The 24,915-nt window shown below is 46.9% G+C and overlaps 1 protein-coding gene across 1 annotated transcript in view; it reads right to left on the bottom strand.

Annotated features, from left to right (window-relative positions):
* chtf18 (CTF18, chromosome transmission fidelity factor 18 homolog (S. cerevisiae)) overlaps window positions 1-24,915 on the bottom strand; it is a 98,246-nt gene that overhangs the window by 37,993 nt on the left and 35,338 nt on the right. The window contains 9 exon segments of the mRNA XM_052504992.1: window positions 1,939-2,163; window positions 11,165-11,279; window positions 11,534-11,664; window positions 18,506-18,604; window positions 20,023-20,116; window positions 20,183-20,319; window positions 20,423-20,546; window positions 21,774-21,871; window positions 24,298-24,573. Coding sequence (XP_052360952.1) covers window positions 1,939-2,163; window positions 11,165-11,279; window positions 11,534-11,664; window positions 18,506-18,604; window positions 20,023-20,116; window positions 20,183-20,319; window positions 20,423-20,546; window positions 21,774-21,871; window positions 24,298-24,573 — 1,299 coding nt within the window.

Below are 24,915 nucleotides of genomic sequence, written 5' to 3'. Positions count from 1 at the left end.
GATGGGGAAGAGAGGAGAGGAGAGATGGAGAAGAGAGGAGAGGAGAGATGGGAAGAGAGGAGAGGAGAGATGGGGAAGAGAGGAGAGGAGAGGAGAGATGGGGAAGAGAGGAGAGGAGAGATGGGGAAGAGAGGAGAGGAGAGATGGGGAAGAGAGGAGAGGAGAGATGGGGAAGAGAGGAGAGGAGAGAGGGTGAAGAGGAGAGGGTGAAGAGGAGAGAGGGTGAAGAGGAGAGAGGGGAAAGAGAGAAGGGGGAAGAGAGAAGGGGAAGAGAGAAGGGGGAAGAGAGAAGGGGGAAGATAGTGGAGAGAGGAGGTAGAGAGGAGAGAGAGGAGGTAGAGAGGAGAGAAGGGGAAGAGAGGAGAGAAGGGGTAGAGAAAGGGACGATAAATTATTATAGAGAGCTATGGCTGAAATAACAGAGGATCTAGAATAAAACCCTGAGGAACACTACATTCTATGTATTCCTAGAATAGAACCCTGAGGAACACCACATTCTATCTATCTATTCCTAGAATATAGCCCAGAGGAACACCACATTATATATATCTATTCCTAGAATATAGCCCAGAGGAACACCACATTATATATATCTATTCCTAGAATAGAACCCTGAGGAACACCACATTCTATCTATCTATTCCTAGAATAGAACCCTGAGGAACACCACATTCTATTTATCTATTCCTAGAATATAACCCTGAGGAACACCACATTCTATCTATCTATTCCTAGAATATAACCCTGAGGAACACCACATTCTATCTATTTGTAGAATAGAACCCTGAGGAACACCACATTCTATCTATTCCTAGAATATAAACCTGTGGAACACCACATTCTATCTATTCCTAGAATATAGCCCAGAGGAACACCACATTCTATCTATTCCTAGAATAGAACCCTGAGGAACACCACATTCTATCTATCTATTCCTAGAATATAACCCTGAGGAACACCACATTCTATCTATTTGTAGAATAGAACCCTGAGGAACACCACATTCTATCTATTCCTAGAATATAAACCTGTGGAACACCACATTCTATCTATTCCTAGAATAGAACCCAGAGGAACACCACATTCTATCTATCTATTCCTAGAATAGAACCCAGAGGAACACCACATTCTATCTATCTATTCCTAGAATATAGCCCTGAGGAACACCACATTCTATCTATTCCTAGAATATAACCCAGAGGAACACCACATTCTATCTATCTATTCCTAGAATAGAACCCTGAGGAACACCACATTCTATCTATTTGTAGAATAGAACCCTGAGGAACACCACATTCTATCTATTCCTAGAATAGAACCCTGAGGAACACCACATTCTATCTATTCCTAGAATAGAACCCTGAGGAACACCACATTCTATCTATTCCTAGAATAGAACCCTGAGGAACACCACATTCTATCTATTTGTAGAATAGAACCCTGAGGAACACCACATTCTATCTATTCCTAGAATAGAACCCTGAGGAACACCACATTCTATCTATTCCTAGAATAGAACCCTGAGGAACACCACATTCTATCTATTCCTAGAATAGAACCCTGAGGAACACCACATTCTATCTATTCCTAGAATAGAACCCTGAGGAACACCACATTCTATCTATATATTTGTAGAATAGAACCCTGAGGAACACCACATTCTATCTATTTGTAGAATAGAACCCTGAGGAACACCACATTCTATCTATCTATTCCTAGAATATAGCCCAGAGGAACACCACATTCTATCTATTTGTAGAATAGAACCCTGAGGAACACCACATTCTATCTATCTATTCCTAGAATATAGCCCAGAGGAACACCACATTCTATCTATTTGTAGAATAGAACCCTGAGGAACACCACATTCTATCTATTCCTAGAATAGAACCCAGAGGAACACCACATTCTATCTAAGCCCAGGTTTTGTGTGTGTACCTCGTACTGGCTGTGGGGGTAGTTGATGCGGGGGACGTGTGTGTGAGCAAACAGGAAGTGGAAAGCTGCGGGGAGGAAGGGCTGGTATCGCAGCAGAGAGAAGTTTTGTCCTTGCAGCATGGCCTGGGTCAACCCGTCTGAGAAGCCCAACCAATCCAGAGCCTGACACACTCTGCCAAGATCGTGGTCCTTCACACGCATAGACAGGAAGTTATCATAGAGACCCTGGGAACAGAGAGAGATCGAGGAGGGGAAAGAGAGAGAGAGAGAGACACAGAGAGAGAGATTGAGGAGGAGGAGGGACAGAGAGAGATCGAGGAGGGAGGAGGGAGAGATATTAATAGAGGTTAGGTCCCAATAGCAACATGTTCTCTGATTAGATTTCTCAATTTAAAAAGTAATCTGGAACACATCTACCAGGATACACATTATCCAGACTACATCTCATCCACATAGAGACAGATGGAGGGAAACAGAGAGACAGAGAGGGAGGAGGAGGGAAACAGAGAGACAGAGAGGGAGGAGGAGGGAGACAGAGACAGAGAGGGAGGAGGAGGGAGACAGAGACAGAGAGGGAGGAGGAGGGAGACAGAGAGACAGGAGGAGGGAGACAGAGAGGGAGGAGGAGGGAGACAGAGAGACAGAGAGGGAGGAGGAGGGAGACAGAGAGACAGAGAGACAGAGAGGGAGGAGGAGGGAGACAGAGAGACAGAGAGGGAGGAGGGACACAGAGAGGGAGGAGGAGGAGGAGGGAGACAGAGAGACAGAGAGGGAGGAGGAGGGAGACAGAGAGACAGAGAGACAGAGAGGGAGGAGGAGGGAGACAGAGAGACAGAGAGACAGAGAGGGAGGAGGAGGGAGACAGAGAGACAGAGAGGGAGGAGGAGGGAGACAGAGAGGGAGGAGGAGGGAGACAGAGAGGGAGGGAGGAGGGAGACAGAGAGAGAGGGGGAGGAGGAGGGAGACAGAGAGACAGAGAGAGGAGGAGGGAGACAGAGAGACAGAGAGGGAGGAGGAGGGAGACAGAGAGGGAGAGAGAGGGAGGAGGAGGGAGACAGAGAGAGAGAGAGGGAGGAGGAGGGAGACAGAGAGACAGAGAGGGAGGAGGAGGGAGACAGAGAGACAGAGAGGGAGGAGGAGGGAGACAGAGAGACAGAGAGGGAGGAGGAGGGAGACAGAGAGAGAGAGAGGGAGGAGGAGGGAGACAGAGACAGAGACAGAGAGGGAGGAGGAGGGAGACAGAGAGACAGAGACAGAGAGGGAGGAGGAGGGAGACAGAGAGACAGAGAGGGAGGAGGAGGGAGACAGAGAGACAGAGAGGGAGGAGGAGGGAGAGACAGAGAGGGAGGAGGAGGGAGACAGAGAGACAGAGGGAGGAGGAGGGAGACAGAGAGACAGAGAGGGAGGAGGAGGGAGACAGAGAGACAGAGGAGGAGGGAGACAGAGAGACAGAGAGGGAGGAGGAGGGAGACAGAGAGGGAGGAGGAGGAGGAGGAGACAGAGAGACAGAGAGGGAGGAGGAGGGAGACAGAGAGACAGAGAGGGAGGAGGAGGGAGACAGAGAGAGAGGAGGAGGGAAACAGAGAGACAGAGAGGGAGGAGGAGGGAGACAAGAGAGAGACAGACAGAGGAGAGGAGGGAGGAGAGACAGAGAGGGAGGAGGAGGGAAACAGAGACAGAGAGGGAGGAGGAGGGAGACAGAGAGAGAGGAGGATGGAGACAGAGAGACAGGAGGAGGGAGACTAATATCACCCAACCCTAGGGACTGTGTGTGTGACTATAGTAATATCACCCAACCCTAGGGACTGTGTGTGAGACTATAGTAATATCACCCAACCCTAGGGACTGTGTGTGACTATAGTAATATCACCCAACCCTAGGGACTGTGTGTGACTATAGTAATATCACCCAACCCTAGGGACTATGTGTGACTATAGTAATATCACCCAACCCTAGGGACTGTGTGTGACTATAGTAATATCACCCAACCCTAGGGACTGTGTGTGAGACTATAGTAATATCACCCAACCCTAGGGACTGTGTGTGAGACTATAGTAATATCACCCAACCCTAGGGACTGTGTGTGACTATAGTAATATCACCCAACCCTAGGGACTGTGTGTGACTATAGTAATATCACCCAACCCTAGGGACTGTGTGAGACTATAGTAATATCACCCAACCCTAGGGACTGTGTGTGAGACTATAGTAATATCACCCAACCCTAGGGACTGTGTGTGACTACCCATCACCCTAGGGACTGTGTGTGACTATAGTAATATCACCCAACCCTAGGGACTGTGTGTGACTATAGTAATATCACCCAACCCTAGGGACTGTGTGTGACTATAGTAATATCACCCAACCCTAGGGACTGTGTGTGACTATAGTAATATCACCCTAGGGACTGTGTGTGAGACTATAGTAATATCACCCAACCCTAGGGACTGTGTGTGAGACTATAGTAATATCACCCAACCCTAGGGACTGTGTGTGACTATAGTAATATCACCCAACCCTAGGGACTGTGTGAGACTATAGTATTATCACCCAACCCTAGGGACTGTGTGTGAGACTATAGTAATATCACCCAACCCTAGGGACTGTGTGTGAGACTATAGTAATATCACCCAACCCTAGGGACTGTGTGTGACTATAGTAATATCACCCAACCCTAGGGACTGTGTGTGACTATAGTAATATCACCCAACCCTAGGGACTGTGTGTGACTATAGTAATATCACCCAACCCTAGGGACTGTGTGTGACTATAGTAATATCACCCAACCCTAGGGACTGTGTGAGACTATAGTAATATCACCCAACCCTAGGGACTGTGTGTGAGACTATAGTAATATCACCCAACCCTAGGGACTGTGTGAGACTATAGTAATATCACCCAACCCTAGGGACTGTGTGTGACTATAGTAATATCACCCAACCCTAGGGACTGTGTGTGAGACTATAGTAATATCACCCAACCCTAGGGACTGTGTGTGAGACTATAGTAATATCACCCAACCCTAGGGACTGTGTGTGAGACTATAGTAATATCACCCAACCCTAGGGACTGTGTGAGACTATAGTAATATCACCCAACCCTAGGGACTGTGTGTGACTATAGTAATATCACCCAACCCTAGGGACTGTGTGTGACTATAGTAATATCACCCAACCCTAGGGACTGTGTGTGACTATAGTAATATCACCCAACCCTAGGGACTGTGTGTGAGACTATAGTAATATCACCCAACCCTAGGGACTGTGTGTGAGACTATAGTAATATCACCCAACCCTAGGGACTGTGTGTGACTATAGTAATATCACCCTAGGGACTGTGTGTGAGACTATAGTAATATCACCCAACCCTAGGGACTGTGTGTGACTATAGTAATATCACCCAACCCTAGGGACTGTGTGTGACTATAGTAATATCACCCAACCCTAGGGACCCTGTGGGACTGTAGTAATATCACCCAACCCTAGGGACTGTGTGTGACTATAGTAATATCACCCAACCCTAGGGACTGTGTGAGACTATAGTAATATCACCCAACCCTAGGGACTGTGTGAGACTATAGTAATATCACCCAACCCTAGGGACTGTGTGTGACTATAGTAATATCACCCAACCCTAGGGACTGTGTGTGAGACTATAGTAATATCACCCAACCCTAGGGACTGTGTGTGACTATAGTAATATCACCCAACCCTAGGGACTGTGTGTGAGACTATAGTAATATCACCCCTAGGGACTGTGTGAGACTATAGTAATATCACCCAGGGACTGTGTGTGACTATAGTAATATCACCCCAACCCTAGGGACTGTGTGTGACTATAGTAATATCACCCAACCCTAGGGACTGTGTGTGACTATAGTAATATCACCCAACCCTAGGGACTGTGTGTGACTATAGTAATATCACCCAACCCTAGGGACTGTGTGTGACTATAGTAATACCCAACCCTAACTGTGTGAGACTATAGTAATATCACCCAACCCTAGGGACTGTGTGTGACTATAGTAATATCACCCAACTGTGTGTGACTATAGTAATATCACCCAACCCTAGGGACTGTGTGTGAGACTATAGTAATATCACCCAACCCTAGGGACTGTGTGTGTGACTATAGTAATATCACCCAACCCTAGGGACTGTGTGTGAGACTATAGTAATATCACCCAACCCTAGGGACTGTGTGTATAGTAATATCACCCAACCCTAGGGACTGTGTGTGGGACTGTGTGAGACTATAGTAATATCACCCAACCCTAGGGACTGTGTGTGAGACTATAGTAATATCACCCAACCCTAGGGACTGTGTGAGACTATAGTAATATCACCCAACCCTAGGGACTGTGTGTGACTATAGTAATATCACCCAACCCTAGGGACTGTGTGTGAGACTATAGTAATATCACCCAACCCTAGGGACTGTGTGTGACTGAGACTATAGGGACTGTGTGTGACTATATCACCCAACCCTAGGGACTGTGTGTGACTATAGTAATATCACCCAACCCTAGGGACTGTGTGTGAGACTATAGTAATATCACCCAACCCTAGGGACTGTGTGTGAGACTATAGTAATATCACCCAACCCTAGGGACTGTGTGACTATAGTGACTGTGTGTGAGACTATAGTAATATCACCCAACCCTAGGGACTGTGTGAGACTATAGTAATATCACCCAACCCTAGGGACTGTGTGTGACTATAGTAATATCACCCAACCCTAGGGACTGTGTGTGACTATAGTAATATCACCCAACCCTAGGGACTGTGTGTGAATATCACCCAACCCTAGACTATAGTAATATCACCCAACCCTAGGGACTGTGTGTGACTATAGTAATATCACCCCCTAGGGACCCTAGGGACTGTGTGTGAGACTATAGTAATATCACCCAACCCTAGGGACTGTGTGTAGACTATAGTAATATCACCCAACCCTAGGGACTGTGTGTGACTATAGTAATATCACCCAACCCTAGGGACTGTGGGACTGTGAGACTATAGTAATATCACCCAACCCTAGGGACTGTGTGTGAGACTATAGTAATATCACCCAACCCTAGGGACTGTGTGAGACTATAGTAATATCACCCAACCCTAGGGACTGTGTGAGACTATAGTAATATCACCCAACCCTAGGGACTGTGTGTGAGACTATAGTAATATCACCCAACCCTAGGGACTGTGTGTGAGACTATAGTAATATCACCCAACCCTAGGGACTGTGTGTGTGACTATAGTAATATCACCCAACCCTAGGGACTGTGTGACTATAGTAATATCACCCAACCCTAGGGACTGTGTGAGACTATAGTAATATCACCCAACCCTAGGGACTGTGTGTGACTATAGTAATATCACCCAACCCTAGGGACTGTGTGTGAGACTATAGTAATATCACCCAACCCTAGGGACTGTGTGTGAGACTATAGTAATATCACCCAACCCTAGGGACTGTGTGTGAGACTATAGTAATATCACCCAACCCTAGGGACTGTGTGTGTGACTATAGTAATATCACCCAACCCTAGGGACTGTGTGTGAGACTATAGTAATATCACCCAACCCTAGGGACTGTGTGATCACCCAACCCTAGGGACTGTGTGTGAGACTATAGTAATATCACCCAACCCTAGGGACTGTGTGTGAGACTATAGTAATATCACCCAACCCTAGGGACTGTGTGTGAGACTATAGTAATATCACCCAACCCTAGGGACTGTGTGTGACTATAGTAATATCACCCAACCCTAGGGACTGTGTGTGAGACTATAGTAATATCACCCAACCCTAGGGACTGTGTGTGAGACTATAGTAATATCACCCAACCCTAGGGACTGTGTGTGACTATAGTAATATCACCCAACCCTAGGGACTGTGTGTGACTATAGTAATATCACCCAACCCTAGGGACTGTGTGTGTGACTATAGTAATATCACCCAACCCTAGGGACTGTGTGTGACTATAGTAATATCACCCAACCCTAGGGACTGTGTGTGTGACTATAGTAATATCACCCAACCCTAGGGACTGTGTGTGACTATAGTAATATCACCCAACCCTAGGGACTGTGTGTGAGACTATAGTAATATCACCCAACCCTAGGGACTGTGTGTGACTATAGTAATATCACCCAACCCTAGGGACTGTGTGTGACTATAGTAATATCACCCAACCCTAGGGACTGTGTGTGAGACTATAGTAATATCACCCAACCCTAGGGACTGTGTGTGAGACTATAGTAATATCACCCAACCCTAGGGACTGTGTGTGACTATAGTAATATCACCCAACCCTAGGGACTGTGTGTGACTATAGTACTACTAGTAATATCACCCAACCCTAGGGACTGTGTGTGAGACTATAGTAATATCACCCAACCCTAGGGACTGTGTGTGTGACTATAGTAATATCACCCAACCCTAGGGACTGTGTGTGACTATAGTAATATCACCCAACCCTAGGGACTGTGTGTGACTATAGTAATATCACCCAACCCTAGGGACTGTGTGTGACTATAGTAATATCACCCAACCCTAGGGACTGTGTGTGTGACTATAGTAATATCACCCAACCCTAGGGACTGTGTGTGAGACTATAGTAATATCACCCAACCCTAGGGACTGTGTGTGACTATAGTAATATCACCCAACCCTAGGGACTGTGTGTGACTATAGTAATATCACCCAACCCTAGGGACTGTGTGTGAGACTATAGTAATATCACCCAACCCTAGGGACTGTGTGTGACTATAGTAATATCACCCAACCCTAGGGACTGTGTGTGACTATAGTAATATCACCCAACCCTAGGGACTGTGTGTGACTATAGTAATATCACCCAACCCTAGGGACTGTGTGTGACTATAGTAATATCACCCAACCCTAGGGACTGTGTGTGACTATAGTAATATCACCCAACCCTAGGGACTGTGTGTGACTATAGTAATATCACCCAACCCTAGGGACTGTGTGTGACTATAGTAATATCACCCAACCCTAGGGACTGTGTGTGAGACTATAGTAATATCACCCAACCCTAGGGACTGTGTGTGAGACTATAGTAATATCACCCAACCCTAGGGACTGTGTGTGTGACTATAGTAATATCACCCAACCCTAGGGACTGTGTGTGACTATAGTAATATCACCCAACCCTGTGTGTGAGGGACTGTGTGTGACTATAGTAATATCACCCAACCCTAGGGACTGTGTGTGACTATAGTAATATCACCCAACCCTGTGTGACTATAGTAATATCACCCAACCCTAGGGACTGTGTGTGAATAGTAATATCACCCAACCCTAGGGACTGTGTGTGACTATAGTAATATCACCCAACCCTAGGGACTGTGTGTGACTATAGTAATATCACCCAACCACCCAACCCTAGGGACTGTGTGTGACTATAGTAATATCACCCAACCCTAGGGACTGTGTGTGAGACTATAGTAATATCACCCAACCCTAGGGACTGTGTGTGACTATAGTAATATCACCCAACCCTAGGGACTGTGTGTGACTATAGTAATATCACCCAACCCTAGGGACTGTGTGTGAGACTATAGTAATATCACCCAACCCTAGGGACTGTGTGTGACTATAGTAATATCACCCAACCCTAGGGACTGTGTGTGACTATAGTAATATCACCCAACCCTAGGGACTGTGTGTGAGACTATAGTAATATCACCCAACCCTAGGGACTGTGTGTGAGACTATAGTAATATCACCCAACCCTAGGGACTGTGTGTGTGACTATAGTAATATCACCCAACCCTAGGGACTGTGTGTGAGACTATAGTAATATCACCCAACCCTAGGGACTGTGTGTGAGACTATAGTAATATCACCCAACCCTAGGGACTGTGTGTGACTATAGTAATATCACCCAACCCTAGGGACTGTGTGTGAGACTATAGTAATATCACCCAACCCTAGGGACTGTGTGTGAGACTATAGTAATATCACCCAACCCTAGGGACTGTGTGTGAGACTATAGTAATATCACCCAACCCTGTGGGACTGTGTGTATCACCCAACCCTAGGGACTGTGTGTGATATAGTAATATCACCCAACCCTAGGGACTGTGTGTGAGACTATAGTAATATCACCCAACCCTAGGGACTGTGTGTGACTATAGTAATATCACCCAACCCTAGGGACTGTGTGTGACTATAGTAATATCACCCAACCCTAGGGACTGTGTGTGAGACTATAGTAATATCACCCAACCCTAGGGACTGTGTGTGAGACTATAGTAATATCACCCAACCCTAGGGACTGTGTGTGACTATAGTAATATCACCCAACCCTAGGGACTGTGTGTGAGACTATAGTAATATCACCCAACCCTAGGGACTGTGTGTGAGACTAACACCCAACCCTAGGGACTGTGTGTGAGACTATAGTAATATCACCCAACCCTAGGGACTGTGTGTGAGACTATAGTAATATCACCCAACCCTAGGGACTGTGTGTGAGACTATAGTAATATCACCCAACCCTAGGGACTGTGTGTGAGACTATAGTAATATCACCCAACCCTAGGGACTGTGTGTGACCACCCAACCCTAGGGACTGTGTGTGAGACTATAGTAATATCACCCAACCCTAGGGACTGTGTGTGAGACTATAGTAATATCACCCAACCCTAGGGACTGTGTGTGAGACTATAGTAATATCACCCAACCCTAGGGACTGTGTGTGACTATAGTAATATCACCCAACCCTAGGGACTGTGTGTGAGACTATAGTAATATCACCCAACCCTAGGGACTGTGTGAGACTATAGTAATATCACCCAACCCTAGGGACTGTGTGAGACTATAGTAATATCACCCAACCCTAGGGACTGTGTGTGAGACTATAGTAATATCACCCAACCCTAGGGACTGTGTGTGACTATAGTAATATCACCCAACCCTAGGGACTGTGTGTGACTATAGTAATATCACCCAACCCTAGGGACTGTGTGTGAGACTATAGTAATATCACCCAACCCTAGGGACTGTGTGTGACTATAGTAATATCACCCAACCCTAGGGACTGTGTGTGACTATAGTAATATCACCCAACCCTAGGGACTGTGTGTGACTATAGTAATATCACCCAACCCTAGGGACTGTGTGTGACTATAGTAATATCACCCAACCCTAGGGACTGTGTGTGTGTGTGTGAGGGACTGTGTGTGTGTGGTGTGTGTTACCTGTGTGAGTTTGTCGTGCTCTCCGGTGGAAGAGGCCAGGTGAAGGATGTGCTGTAGTCTCTCGGCCCCGCCTCCTTCTCTAAGCCCCTCCTCCAGCTCCTCGCCCACACGCTTCCTATACACCAAATATGGTCAACCAGGAAGACACCAAATATGGTCAACCAGGAAGACACCAAATATGGTCAACCAGGAAGACACCAAATATGGTCAACCAGGAAGACACCAAATATGGTCAACCAGGAAGACACCAAATATGGTCAACCAGGAAGACACCAAATATGGTCAAACAGGAAGACACCAAATATGGTCAAGCAGGAAGAGAAATAGTTAGATAGTTATGGTTATCAATAGCATAGTTAGTTATAATACCGTTTGATGCGCGGCAGTTGGAAGATCTCCTGCCAGAGGTTGAAGAGTCCTTTATTCTGATCCTTCTGACCGATCCTCATGGACTGGACCGACTGCACGTCCAGCTGTCTCTTCCCTCGACCGTGGAGGAACTACAACACAACACATTAACACGTCCAGCTGTCTCTAACCTCGACCGTGGAGGAACTACAACACATTAACACGTCCAGCTGTCTCTAACCTCGACCGTGGAGGAACTACAACACATTAACACGTCCAGCTGTCTCTAACCTCGACCGTGGAGGAACTACAACACATTAACACGTCCAGCTGTCTCTAACCTCGACCGTGGAGGAACTACAACACATTAACACGTCCAGCTGTCTCTAACCTCGACCGTGGAGGAACTACAACACATTAACACGCTCAGCTGTCTCTAACCTCGACCGTGGAGGAACTACAACACATTAACACGTCCAGCTGTCTCTAACCTCGACCGTGGAGGAACTACAACACATTAACACGTCCAGCTGTCTCTGACCTCGACCGTGGAGGAACTACAACACATTAACACGTCCAGCTGTCTCTAACCTCGACCGTGGAGGAACTACAACACATTAACACGTCCAGCTGTCTCTAACCTCGACCGTGGAGGAACTACAACACATTAACACGTCCAGCTGTCTCTAACCTCGACCGTGGAGGAACTACAACACATTAACACGTCCAGCTGTCTCTGACCTCGACCGTGGAGGAACTACAACACATTAACACGTCCAGCTGTCTCTAACCTCGACCGTGGAGGAACTACAACACAACACATTAACACGTCCAGCTGTCTCTTCCCTCGACCGTGGAGGAACTACAACACAACACATTAACACGTCCAGCTGTCTCTTCCCTCGACCGTGGAGGAACTACAACACAACACATTAACACGTCCAGCTGTCTCTAACCTCGACCGTGGAGGAACTACAACACAACACATTAACACGTCCAGCTGTCTCTGACCTCGACCGTGGAGGAACTACAACACAACACATTAACACGCTCAGCTGTCTCTGACCTCGACCGTGGAGGAACTACAACACATTAACACGTCCAGCTGTCTCTGACCTCGACCGTGGAGGAACTACAACACAACACATTAACACGTCCAGCTGTCTCTAACCTCGACCGTGGAGGAACTACAACACATTAACACGCTCAGCTGTCTCAGACCTCGACCGTGGAGGAACTACAACACAACACATTAACACGTCCAGCTGTCTCTGACCTCGACCGTGGAGGAACTACAACACATTAACACGTCCAGCTGTCTCTAACCTCGACCGTGGAGGAACTACAACACATTAACACGTCCAGCTGTCTCTAACCTCGACCGTGGAGGAACTACAACACATTAACACGTCCAGCTGTCTCTGACCTCGACCGTGGAGGAACTACAACACATTAACACGTCCAGCTGTCTCTAACCTCGACCGTGGAGGAACTACAACACATTAACACGTCCAGCTGTCTCTAACCTCGACCGTGGAGGAACTACAACACATTAACACGTCCAGCTGTCTCTTCCCTCGACCGTGGAGGAACTACAACACATTAACACGTCCAGCTGTCTCTGACCTCGACCGTGGAGGAACTACAACACATTAACACGTCCAGCTGTCTCTTCCCTCGACCGTGGAGGAACTACAACACAACACATTAACACGTCCAGCTGTCTCTGACCTCGACCGTGGAGGAACTACAACACATTAACACGTCCAGCTGTCTCTAACCTCGACCGTGGAGGAACTACAACACATTAACACGTCCAGCTGTCTCTAACCTCGACCGTGGAGGAACTACAACACATTAACACGTCCAGCTGTCTCTCTACAACACATTAACACGTCCAGCTGTCTCTAACCTCGAGGAACTACAACACATTAACACGTCCAGCTGTCTCTGACCTCGACCGTGGAGGAACTACAACACATTAACACGTCCAGCTGTCTCTGACCTCGACCGTGGAGGAACTACAACACATTAACACGTCCAGCTGTCTCTAACCTCGACCGTGGAGGAACTACAACACATTAACACGTCCAGCTGTCTCTAACCTCGACCGTGGAGGAACTACAACACATTAACACGTCCAGCTGTCTCTAACCTCGACCGTGGAGGAACTACAACACATTAACACGTCCAGCTGTCTCTAACCTCGACCGTGGAGGAACTACAACACATTAACACGTCCAGCTGTCTCTAACCTCGACCGTGGAGGAACTACAACACATTAACACGTCCAGCTGTCTCTAACCTCGACCGTGGAGGAACTACAACACAACACGTCCAGCTTAACACGCTCCAGCTGTCTCTAACCTCGACCGTGGAGGAACTACAACACATTAACACGTCCAGCTGTCTCTAACCTCGACCGTGGAGGAACTACAACACATTAACACGTCCAGCTGTCTCTGACCTCGACCGTGGAGGAACTACAACACATTAACACGTCCAGCTGTCTCTGACCTCGACCGTGGAGGAACTACAACACATTAACACGTCCAGCTGTCTCTAACCTCGACCGTGGAGGAACTACAACACATTAACACGTCCAGCTGTCTCTAACCTCGACCATGGAGGAACTACAACACATTAACACGTCCAGCTGTCTCTAACCTCGACCGTGGAGGAACTACAACACATTAACACGTCCAGCTGTCTCTAACCTCGACCGTGGAGGAACTACAACACATTAACACGTCCAGCTGTCTCTAACCTCGAGCCGTGGAGGAACTACAACACAACACATTAACACGTCCAGCTGTCTCTAACCTCGACCGTGGAGGAACTACAACACATTAACACGTCCAGCTGTCTCTAACCTCGACCGTGGAGGAACTACAACACATTAACACGCACATCCAGCTGTCTCAGACCTCGACCGTGGAGGAACTACAACACATTAACACGTCCAGCTGTCTCTAACCTCGACCGTGGAGGAACTACAACACATTAACACGCTCAGCTGTCTCTAACCTCGACCGTGGAGGAACTACAACACATTAACACGTCCAGCTGTCTCTAACCTCGACCGTGGAGGAACTACAACACATTAACACGTCCAGCTGTCTCTAACCTCGACCGTGGAGGAACTACAACACATTAACACGTCCAGCTGTCTCTAACCTCGACCGTGGAGGAACTACAACACATTAACACGTCCAGCTGTCTCTAACCTCGACCGTGGAGGAACTACAACACAACACATTAACACGTCCAGCTGTCTCTAACCTCGACCGTGGAGGAACTACAACACATTAACACGTCCAGCTGTCTCTAACCTCGACCGTGGAGGAACTACAACACATTAACACGTCCAGCTGTCTCTGACCTCGACCGTGGAGGAACTACAACACATTAACACGTCCAGCTGTCTCTGACCTCGACCGTGGAGGAACTACAACACATTAACACGTCCAGCTGTCTCTGACCTCGACCGTGGAGGAACTACAACACATTAACACGTCCAGCTGTCTCTAACCTCGACCGTGGAGGAACTACAACACATTAACACGTCCAGCTGTCTCTAACCTCGACCGTGGAGGAACTACAACACATTAACACGTCCAGCTGTCTCTAACCTCGACCGTGGAGGAACTACAACACATTAACACGTCCAGCTGTCTCTAACCTCGACCGTGGAGGAACTACAACACAACACATTAACACGTCCAGCTGTCTCTAACCTCGACCGTGGAGGAACTACAACACATTAACACGTCCAGCTGTCTCTAACCTCGACCGTGGAGGAACTACAACACATTAACACGTCCAGCTGTCTCTAACCTCGACCGTGGAGGAACTACAACACATTAACACGTCCAGCTGTCTCTGACCTCGACCGTGGAGGAACTACAACACATTAACACGTCCAGCTGTCTCTAACCTCGACCGTGGAGGAACTACAACACATTAACACGTCCAGCTGTCTCTAACCTCGACCGTGGAGGAACTACAACACAACACATTAACACGTCCAGCTGTCTCTAACCTCGACCGTGGAGGAACTACAACACATTAACACGTCCAGCTGTCTCTAACCTCGACCGTGGAGGAACTACAACACATTAACACGTCCAGCTGTCTCTGACCTCGACCGTGGAGGAACTACAACACATTAACACGTCCAGCTGTCTCTAACCTCGACCGTGGAGGAACTACAACACATTAACACGTCCAGCTGTCTCTAACCTCGACCGTGGAGGAACTACAACACATTAACACGTCCAGCTGTCTCTAACCTCGACCGTGGAGGAACTACAACACATTAACACGTCCAGCTGTCTCTAACCTCGACCGTGGAGGAACTACAACACATTAACACGTCCAGCTGTCTCTAACCTCGACCGTGGAGGAACTACAACACATTAACACGTCCAGCTGTCTCTAACCTCGACCGTGGAGGAACTACAACACATTAACACGTCCAGCTGTCTCTAACCTCGACCGTGGAGGAACTACAACACATTAACACGTCCAGCTGTCTCTAACCTCGACCGTGGAGGAACTACAACACATTACACAGCTTAACACGTCCAGCTGTCTCTAACACTGTCTCTAACCTCGACCGTGGAGGAACTACAACACATTAACACGTCCAGCTGTCTCTAACCTCGACCGTGGAGGAACTACAACACATTAACACGCACGTCCAGCTGTCTCTAACCTCGACCGTGGAGGAACTACAACACATTAACACGTCCAGCTGTCTCTTCCTCGACCGTGGAGGAACTACAACACATTAACACGTCCAGCTGTCTCTAACCTCGACCGTGGAGGAACTACAACACATTAACACGTCCAGCTGTCTCTAACCTCGACCGTGGAGGAACTACAACACATTAACACATGTAACACGTGGAGGAACCAGCTTAACACGTCTCTGTCTCCTCGACCGTGGAGGAACTACAACACATTAACACGTCCAGCTGTCTCTAACCTCGACCGTGGAGGAACTACAACACATTAACACATCCAGCTGTCTCTAACCTCGACCGTGGAGGAACTAAAACACATTAACACGTAGCTGTAGAATGTATGCAGGAAACTACAACACATTAACACGTCCAGCTGTCTCTAACCTAAACCGTGGAGGAACTAAATTAACACGTCCAGCTGTATTATTGGAGGAACTACAACAATATTAACACGTCCAGCTGTCTATGAATGAGTGATGGTACAGGGCAGCATACAGTAGATGGTATCGTGGAGTACAACACATATACATATGAGATGAGTGTGTAGACAAAGTAAACAAAGTGGCATAGTTAAAGTGGCTAGTGATACATGTATTACATAAGGATGCAGTCGATGATATAGAGTACAGTATATACGTATGCATATGAGATGAATAATTTACATTTTACATTTACATTTAAGTAATTTAGCAGACGCTCTTATCCAGAGCGACTTACAAATTGGTGCATTCACCTTATGACATCCAGTTGAACAGCCACTTTGCAATAGTATGTCAACATGTTAGGGTCGGTAACAGGCTGATTGGTCAGCATGTTAGGGTTGGTAACAGGCTGATTGGTCAACATGTTAGGGTCGGTAACAGGCTGATTGGTCAACATGTTAGGGTTGGTAACAGGCTGATTGGTCAACATGTTAGTGTTGGTAACAGGCTGATTGGTCAACATGTTAGGGTCGGTAACAGGCTGATTGGTCAGCATGTTAGGGTTGGTAACAGGCTGATTGGTCGGCATGTTAGGGTCGGTAACAGGCTGATTGGTCGGCATGTTAGGGTTGGTAACAGGCTGATTGGTCGGCATGTTAGGGTCGGTAACAGGCTGATTGGTCAACATGTTAGGGTCGGTAACAGGCTGATTGGTCAACATGTTAGGGTTGGTAACAGGCTGATTGGTCAGCATGTTAGGGTCGGTAACAGGCTGATTGGTCAGCATGTTAGGGTCGGTAACAGGCTGATTGGTCAGCATGTTAGGGTCGGTAACAGGCTGATTGGTCAACATGTTAGGGTTGGTAACAGGCTGATTGGTCAACATGTTAGGGTCGGTAACAGGCTGATTGGTCAACATGTTAGGGTTGGTAACAGGCTGATTGGTCAACATGTTAGGGTTGGTAACAGGCTGATTGGTCAACATGTTAGGGTCGGTAACAGGCTGATTGGTCAACATGTTAGGGTTGGTAACAGGCTGATTGGTCAGCATGTTAGGGTTGGTAACAGGCTGATTGGTCAGCATGTTAGGGTTGGTAACAGGCTGATTGGTCAACATGTTAGGGTCGGTAACAGGCTGATTGGTCAACATGTTAGGGTTGGTAACAGGCTGATTGGTCAACATGTTAGGGTTGGTAACAGGCTGATTGGTCAGCATGTTAGGGTTGGTAACAGGCTGATTGGTCAACATGTTAGGGTTGGTAACAGGCTGATTGGTCAGCATGTTAGGGTTGGTAACAGGCTGATTGGTCAGCATGTTAGGGTCGGTAACAGGCTGATTGGTCAGCATGTTAGGGTCGGTAACAGGCTGATTGGTCAACATGTTAGGGTTGGTAACAGGCTGATTGGTCAGCATGTTAGGGTCGGTAACAGGCTGATTGGTCAGCATGTTAGTGTTGGTAACAGGCTGATTGGTCGGCTATGAGCCAGTAGAGGGCTTTACTATTCTTGGGCAGCGGAATGACTTTAGCTTCCCTCCAGGCCTGAGGGAACATACTTTCTAGTAGACTAATATTGAAGATATGGCAGATAGAGGACGATATTGCCACTCCTCTCATTCTCAGTCATTTTCCATCCCAGTTGTCAACTGTGAGATAATGTGTACAGACAGGTGTTCCTCAGGGATCAGTGTTTGGACCCTTGATATTGTTTCAATACACAGTGTGCAATTGGTTTGCTGTGTGTGTGTGTGTGTGTGTGTGTGTGTGTGTGTGTGTGTGTGTGTGTGTGTGTGTGTGTGTGTGTGTGTGTGTGTGTGTGTGTACCTGCAATGTGTTTATGCAGGATCTGATGTCGTTGTCCGTCTTCTCACAGAGAGCCATCAGAGTCCCCATGTCAGCCTTCATACCCTGGCACCTGGAGATCTAACCCACACATTAACATAAAGACCCCCATCATGGCTGGTCTGACATGTCAGTCTTCATGACCCCTGGAGATCTAACCCACACATTAACATAAAGGCCCACACCATGGCTGGTCTGACATGTCAGTCTTCATGACCCCTGACCCCTGGAGATCTAACCCACACATTAACATAAAGACCCCCATCATGGTTGGTCTGACATGTCAGTCTTCATGACCCCTGACCCCTGGAGATCTAACCCACACATTAACATAAAGACCCCCATCATGGCTGGTCTGACATGTCAGTCTTCATGACCCCTGACCCCTGGATATCTAACCCACACATTAACATAAAGACCCCCATCATGGCTGGTCTGACATGTCAGTCTTCATGACCCCTGACCCCTGGATATCTAACCCACACATTAACATAAAGACCCCCATCATGGCTGGTCTGACATGTCAGTCTTCATGACCCCTGACCCCTGGATATCTAACCCACACATTAACATAAAGACCCCCATCATGGCTGGTCTGACATGTCAGTCTTCATGACCCTTGACCCCTGGAGATCTAACCCACACATTAACATAAAGAACCCCATCATGGCTGGTCTGACATGTCAGTCTTCATGACCCCTGACCCCTGGAGATCTAACCCACATATTAACATAAAGACCCCCATCATGGCTGGTCTGACATGTCAGTCTTCATGACCCCTGACCCCTGGAGATCTAACCCACACATTAACATAAAGACCCCCATCATGGCTGGTCTGACATGTCAGTCTTCATGACCCCTGACCCCTGGAGATCTAACCCACACATTAACATAAAGACCCCCATCATGGCTGGTCTGACATGTCAGTCTTCATGACCCCTGGAGATCTAACCCACATATTAACATAAAGACCCACACCATGGCTGGTCTGACATGTCAGTCTTCATGACCCCTGACCCCTGGATATCTAACCCACACATTAACATAAAGACCCCCATCATGGCTGGTCTGACATGTCAGTCTTCATGACCCCTGGAGATCTAACCCACATATTAACATAAAGACCCACATCATGGCTGGTCTGACATGTCAGTCTTCATGACCCTTGACCCCTGGAGATCTAACCCACACATTAACATAAAGACCCCCATCATGGCTGGTCTGACATGTCAGTCTTCATGACCCCTGACCCCTGGATATCTAACCCACACATTAACATAAAGACCCCCATCATGGCTGGTCTGACATGTCAGTCTTCATGACCCCTGACCCCTGGAGATCTAACCCACACATTAACATAAAGACCCCCATCATGGCTGGTCTGACATGTCAGTCTTCATGACCCCTGACCCCTGGAGATCTAACCCACACATTAACATAAAAACCCCTCCTGGACTGACATGTTGCATCACCACTAAGAAAATTAAAACAAAGATTACCTCAGCCAGTCTCTGTGCCAGGCGGGAAGGCTGTGTCTGGGGGAAGGCCAATAGAAACGCCTGCTGCCTCAGAGGCCTCAGGGCTGGAACATACCTGACAGGACAGAGAACCAATCAGATCGCAGATAGAGATAAACCCCTCCCCCCCTCCGTATCTTACAGGTCGTTACAGATGCAGATGATTGGTCGGAGGAGGACCGACTCTTTTTTCTTCTTCTTCTTTAGAGGCTCAGCCACTGACTCCGCCCCCTGGCTGTCCTTCCTGTTCAGAGTGGCCAATAGGATGCTGATGGCAGCCTGCCGACCAACCACACAGAGAGAGAGAGGTATTACTCTGAGATGAGGCTAGGTGAGAGTGGTCCAATAGAAGGGCAGGGACGGAGCGGTGGGCGGGACTTACGGCGGGCGCTCCGTCGATCTCGTCGATGATGAGGCAGTTAGGCTTCTCATTGGCTCCCAGCACTGACCTCATCTGGGTCGCTGTGTCGATACGCTTCTGGAACAGCTCCGCACTGCGGTCATCACTATGGAAACCACAGCGTCAACAACCCCTTAGTTACTATGGAAAACCACAGCATCAACAACCCCTTAGTTACTATGGAAAACCACAGCGTCAACAACCCCTTAGTTACTATGGGAAACCACAGCATCAACAACCCCTTCGTTACTATGGGAAACCACAGCATCAACAACCCCTTAGTTACTATGGGAAACCACAGCATCAACAACCCCTTAGTTACTATGGAAAACCACAGCATCAACAACCCCTTCGTTACTATGGGAAACCACAGCATCAACAACCCCTTAGTTACTATGGAAAACCACAGCGTCAACAACCCCTTAGTTACTATGGGAAACCACAGCGTCAACAACACCTTAGTTACTATGGGAAACCACAGCATCAACAACACCTTCGTTACTATGGGAAACCACAGCATCAACAACCACTTAGTTGCTATGGGAAACCACAGCGTCAACAACCCCTTAGTTACTATGGAAAACCACAGCGTCAACAACCCCTTAGTTACTATGGGAAACCACAGCATCAACAACCCCTTAGTTACTATGGGAAACCACAGCATCAACAACCCCTTAGTTACTATGGAAAACCACAGCATCAACAACCCCTTAGTTACTATGGGAAACCACAGCATCAACAACCACTTAGTTACTATGGGAAACCACAGCATCAACAACCACTTAGTTGCTATGGGAAACCACAGCGTCAACAACCCCTTAGTTACTATGGGAAACCACAGCATCATCAACCACTTAGTTATTATGGAAACCACAGCATCAACAACCCCTTAGTTACTATGGAAAACCACAGCATCAACAACCACTTAGTTACTATGGGAAACCACAGCATCAACAACCACTTAGTTGCTATGGGAAACCACAGCGTCAACAACCCCTTAGTTACTATGGGAAACCACAGCATCAACAACCACTTAGTTACTATGGGAAACCACAGCATCAACAACCACTTAGTTGCTATGGGAAACCACAGCGTCAACAACCCCTTAGTTACTATGGAAAACCACAGCGTCAACAACCCCTTAGTTATTATGGAAACCACAGCATCAACAACCCCTTAGTTACTATGGGAAACCACAGCATCAACAACCCCTTAGTTACTATGGAAAACCACAGCGTCAACAACCCCTTAGTTACTATGGGAAACCACAGCATCAACAACCACTTAGTTGCTATGGGAAACCAGAGCATCAACTTGAAGTCCTTAAACCCACCTGGCGTTAATCTCCACCACGTTGTACCCAGCATGCTTAGCGATGATGTGGGCCAGAGTGGTCTTCCCTAAACCCGGAGGACCAGACAGCAGCACCACCTAGTGGGAGGAGGACAGATTAACCTGCTATGTGTGAGTCTATACCTGCCTTGTATTAATTAGTCTGTGTAGGCCTACCTACCTTGTATTTATCAGTCTGTGTGATGTGTAGGTCTACCTACCTTGTATTTATCAGTCTGTGTAGGTCTACCTACCTTGTATCTATCAGTCTGTGTGATGGTCTACCTACCTTGTATATAATAATATAATAATAATATAATAATAATAATTGTATTTATCAGTCTTTGTAGGTCTACCTACCTTATTTAGTCATGTGTGCATACAGTCTGTGTATGGTCTACCTACCTTGTACCCTTTATCAGTCTGCCATGCTCTACCTACTGTATTTATCAGTCTGTGTAGGACTACCTACCTTGTATTTATCAGTCTGTGTAGGTCTACCTACCTTGTATTTATCAGTCTGTGTAGGTCTACCTGCCTTGTATCTATCAGTCTGTGTAGGTCTATCTACCTTGTATCTATCAGTCTGTGTGATGTGTAGGTCTACCTACCTTGTATTTATCAGTCTGTGTAGGTCTACCTACCTTGTATCTATCAGTCTGTGTAGGTCTACCTACCTTGTATTAATCAGTCTGTGTAGGTCTACCTACCTTGTATCTATCAGTCTGTGTAGGTCTTACCTACCTTGTATTTATCAGTCTGTGTAGGTCTACCTACCTTGCATTTATCAGTCTGTGTAGGTCTACCTACCTTGTATTTATCAGTCTGTGTAGGTCTACCTACCTTGTATTTATCAGTCTGTGTAGGTCTACCTACCTTGTATTTATCAGTCTGTGTAGGTCTACCTACCTTGTATTTATCAGTCTGTGTAGGTCTACCTACCTTGTATCTATCAGTCTGTGTAGGTCTTCCTACCTTGTATTTATCAGTCTGTGTAGGTCTTCCTACCTTGTATTAATCGGTCTGTGTGATGTGTAGGTCTACCTACCTTGTATTTATCAGTCTGTGTAGGTCTACCTACCTTGTATCTATCAGTCTGTGTAGGTCTTCCTACCTTGTATTTATCAGTCTGCGTAGGTCTTCCTACCTTGTATTAATCGGTCTGTGTGATGTGTAGGTCTACCTACCTTGTATCTATCAGTCTGTGTAGGTCTACCTACCTTGTATCTATCAGTCTGTGTGATGTGTAGGTCAACCTACCTTGTATTAATCGGTCTGTGTGATGTGTAGGTCTACCTACCTTGTATTTATCAGTCTGTGTAGGTCTACCTACCTTGTATCTATCAGTCTGTGTAGGTCTTCCTACCTTGTATTTATCAGTCTGCGTAGGTCTTCCTACCTTGTATTAATCGGTCTGTGTGATGTGTAGGTCTACCTACCTTGTATTTATCAGTCTGTGTAGGTCTACCTACCTTGTATCTATCAGTCTGTGTAGGTCTACTTACCTTGTATTTATCAGTCTGTGTAGGTCTACCTACCTTGTATCTATCAGTCTGTGTGATGTGTAGGTCTACCTACCTTGTATCTATCAGTCTTTGTAGGTCTACCTACCTTGTATTTATCAGTCTGTGTAGGTCTACCTACCTTGTATCTATCAGTCTGTGTGATGTGTAGGTCAACCTACCTTGTATCTATCAGTCTGTGTGATGTGTAGGTCTACCTACCTTGTATCTATCAGTCTGTGTAGGTCTACCTACCTTGTATCTATCAGTCTGTGTGATGTGTAGGTCAACCTACCTTGTATCTATCAGTCTGTGTGATGTGTAGGTCTACCTACCTTGTATCTATCAGTCTGTGTAGGTCTACCTACCTTGTATCTATCAGTCTGTGTAGGTCTACCTACCTTGTATCTATCAGTCTGTGTAGGTCTACCTACCTTGTATTTATCAGTCTGTGTAGGTCTACCTACCTTGTATTTATCAGTCTGTGTAGGTCAACCTACCTTGTATCTATCAGTCTGTGTGATGTGTAGGTCTACCAACCATGTATCTATCAGTCTGTGTAGGTCTACCTACCTTGTATTTATCAGTCTGTGTAGGTCAACCTACCTTGTATCTATCAGTCTGTGTGATGTGTAGGTCTACCTACCTTGTATGTATCAGTCTGTGTAGGTCTACCTACCTTGTATTTATCAGTCTGTGTAGGTCAACCTACCTTGTATCTATCAGTCTGTGTGATGTGTAGGTCTACCTACCTTGTATCTATTAGTCTGTGTAGGTCTACCTACCTTGTATCTATCAGTCTGTGTAGGTCTACCTACCTTGTATCTATCAGTCTGTGTAGGTCTACCTACCTTGTATTTATCAGTCTGTGTAGGTCTACCTACCTTGTATCTATCAGTCTGTGTAGGTCTACCTACCTTGAATTTATCAGTCTGTGTAGGTCTACCTACCTTGTATCTATCAGTCTGTGTGATGTGTAGGTCTACCTACCTTGTATTTATCAGTCTGTGTAGGTCTACCTACCTTGTATTTGGGCCTTTTGTATTGGTCCAGTTCGGCCTCCAGAAGCTCCTCAGTGATCTGACTCTTGGTCTTAAATTTCTGATTGGCTTGATTAAAGTTCCCCTGGCTCCGGTTGGTGGAATTAAAGCGCCCCCGGCCCTTATTGAAGCGTCCCTGGTCCTGATTGGCTGTGTTCTGGTCGGGCCTCTCGGCTGGGGGTGGGCGTGGCTTCCTCTCTCGTCCAAACACCACCTGGTCCCACAGCTTCAGCCACTTCAGCAAACAGCGGTTGGTGAACTACACACACACACACACACATACGCATATTATACACACAGAAACACATTATACACACAGACACACATTATACACACACACACACATTATACACACACACACACACAATATACACACACACACACAATATACACACAGCAATTACATACACAGACACTATACACACAGAAATTAACAACACGCAGTAATTATACATACAGGCTTGGGAAGTAAAAGATTCAATGTAATCCGTTAGAGTCCTGTTCCCCAACCTCCTCCACCAGTCCTGTTCCCCAACCTCCTCCACCAGTCCTGTTCCCCAACCAGTCCTGTTCCCCAACCTCCTCCACCAGTCCTGTTCCC

The sequence above is a fragment of the Oncorhynchus keta genome, unplaced genomic scaffold (assembly GCF_023373465.1).
Source record: "Oncorhynchus keta strain PuntledgeMale-10-30-2019 unplaced genomic scaffold, Oket_V2 Un_contig_2177_pilon_pilon, whole genome shotgun sequence".
NCBI lineage: Eukaryota > Metazoa > Chordata > Actinopteri > Salmoniformes > Salmonidae > Oncorhynchus > Oncorhynchus keta.
Note: the sequence above shows the minus strand (reverse complement) of the source record. Positions and strands in the feature narration are given on the sequence as shown.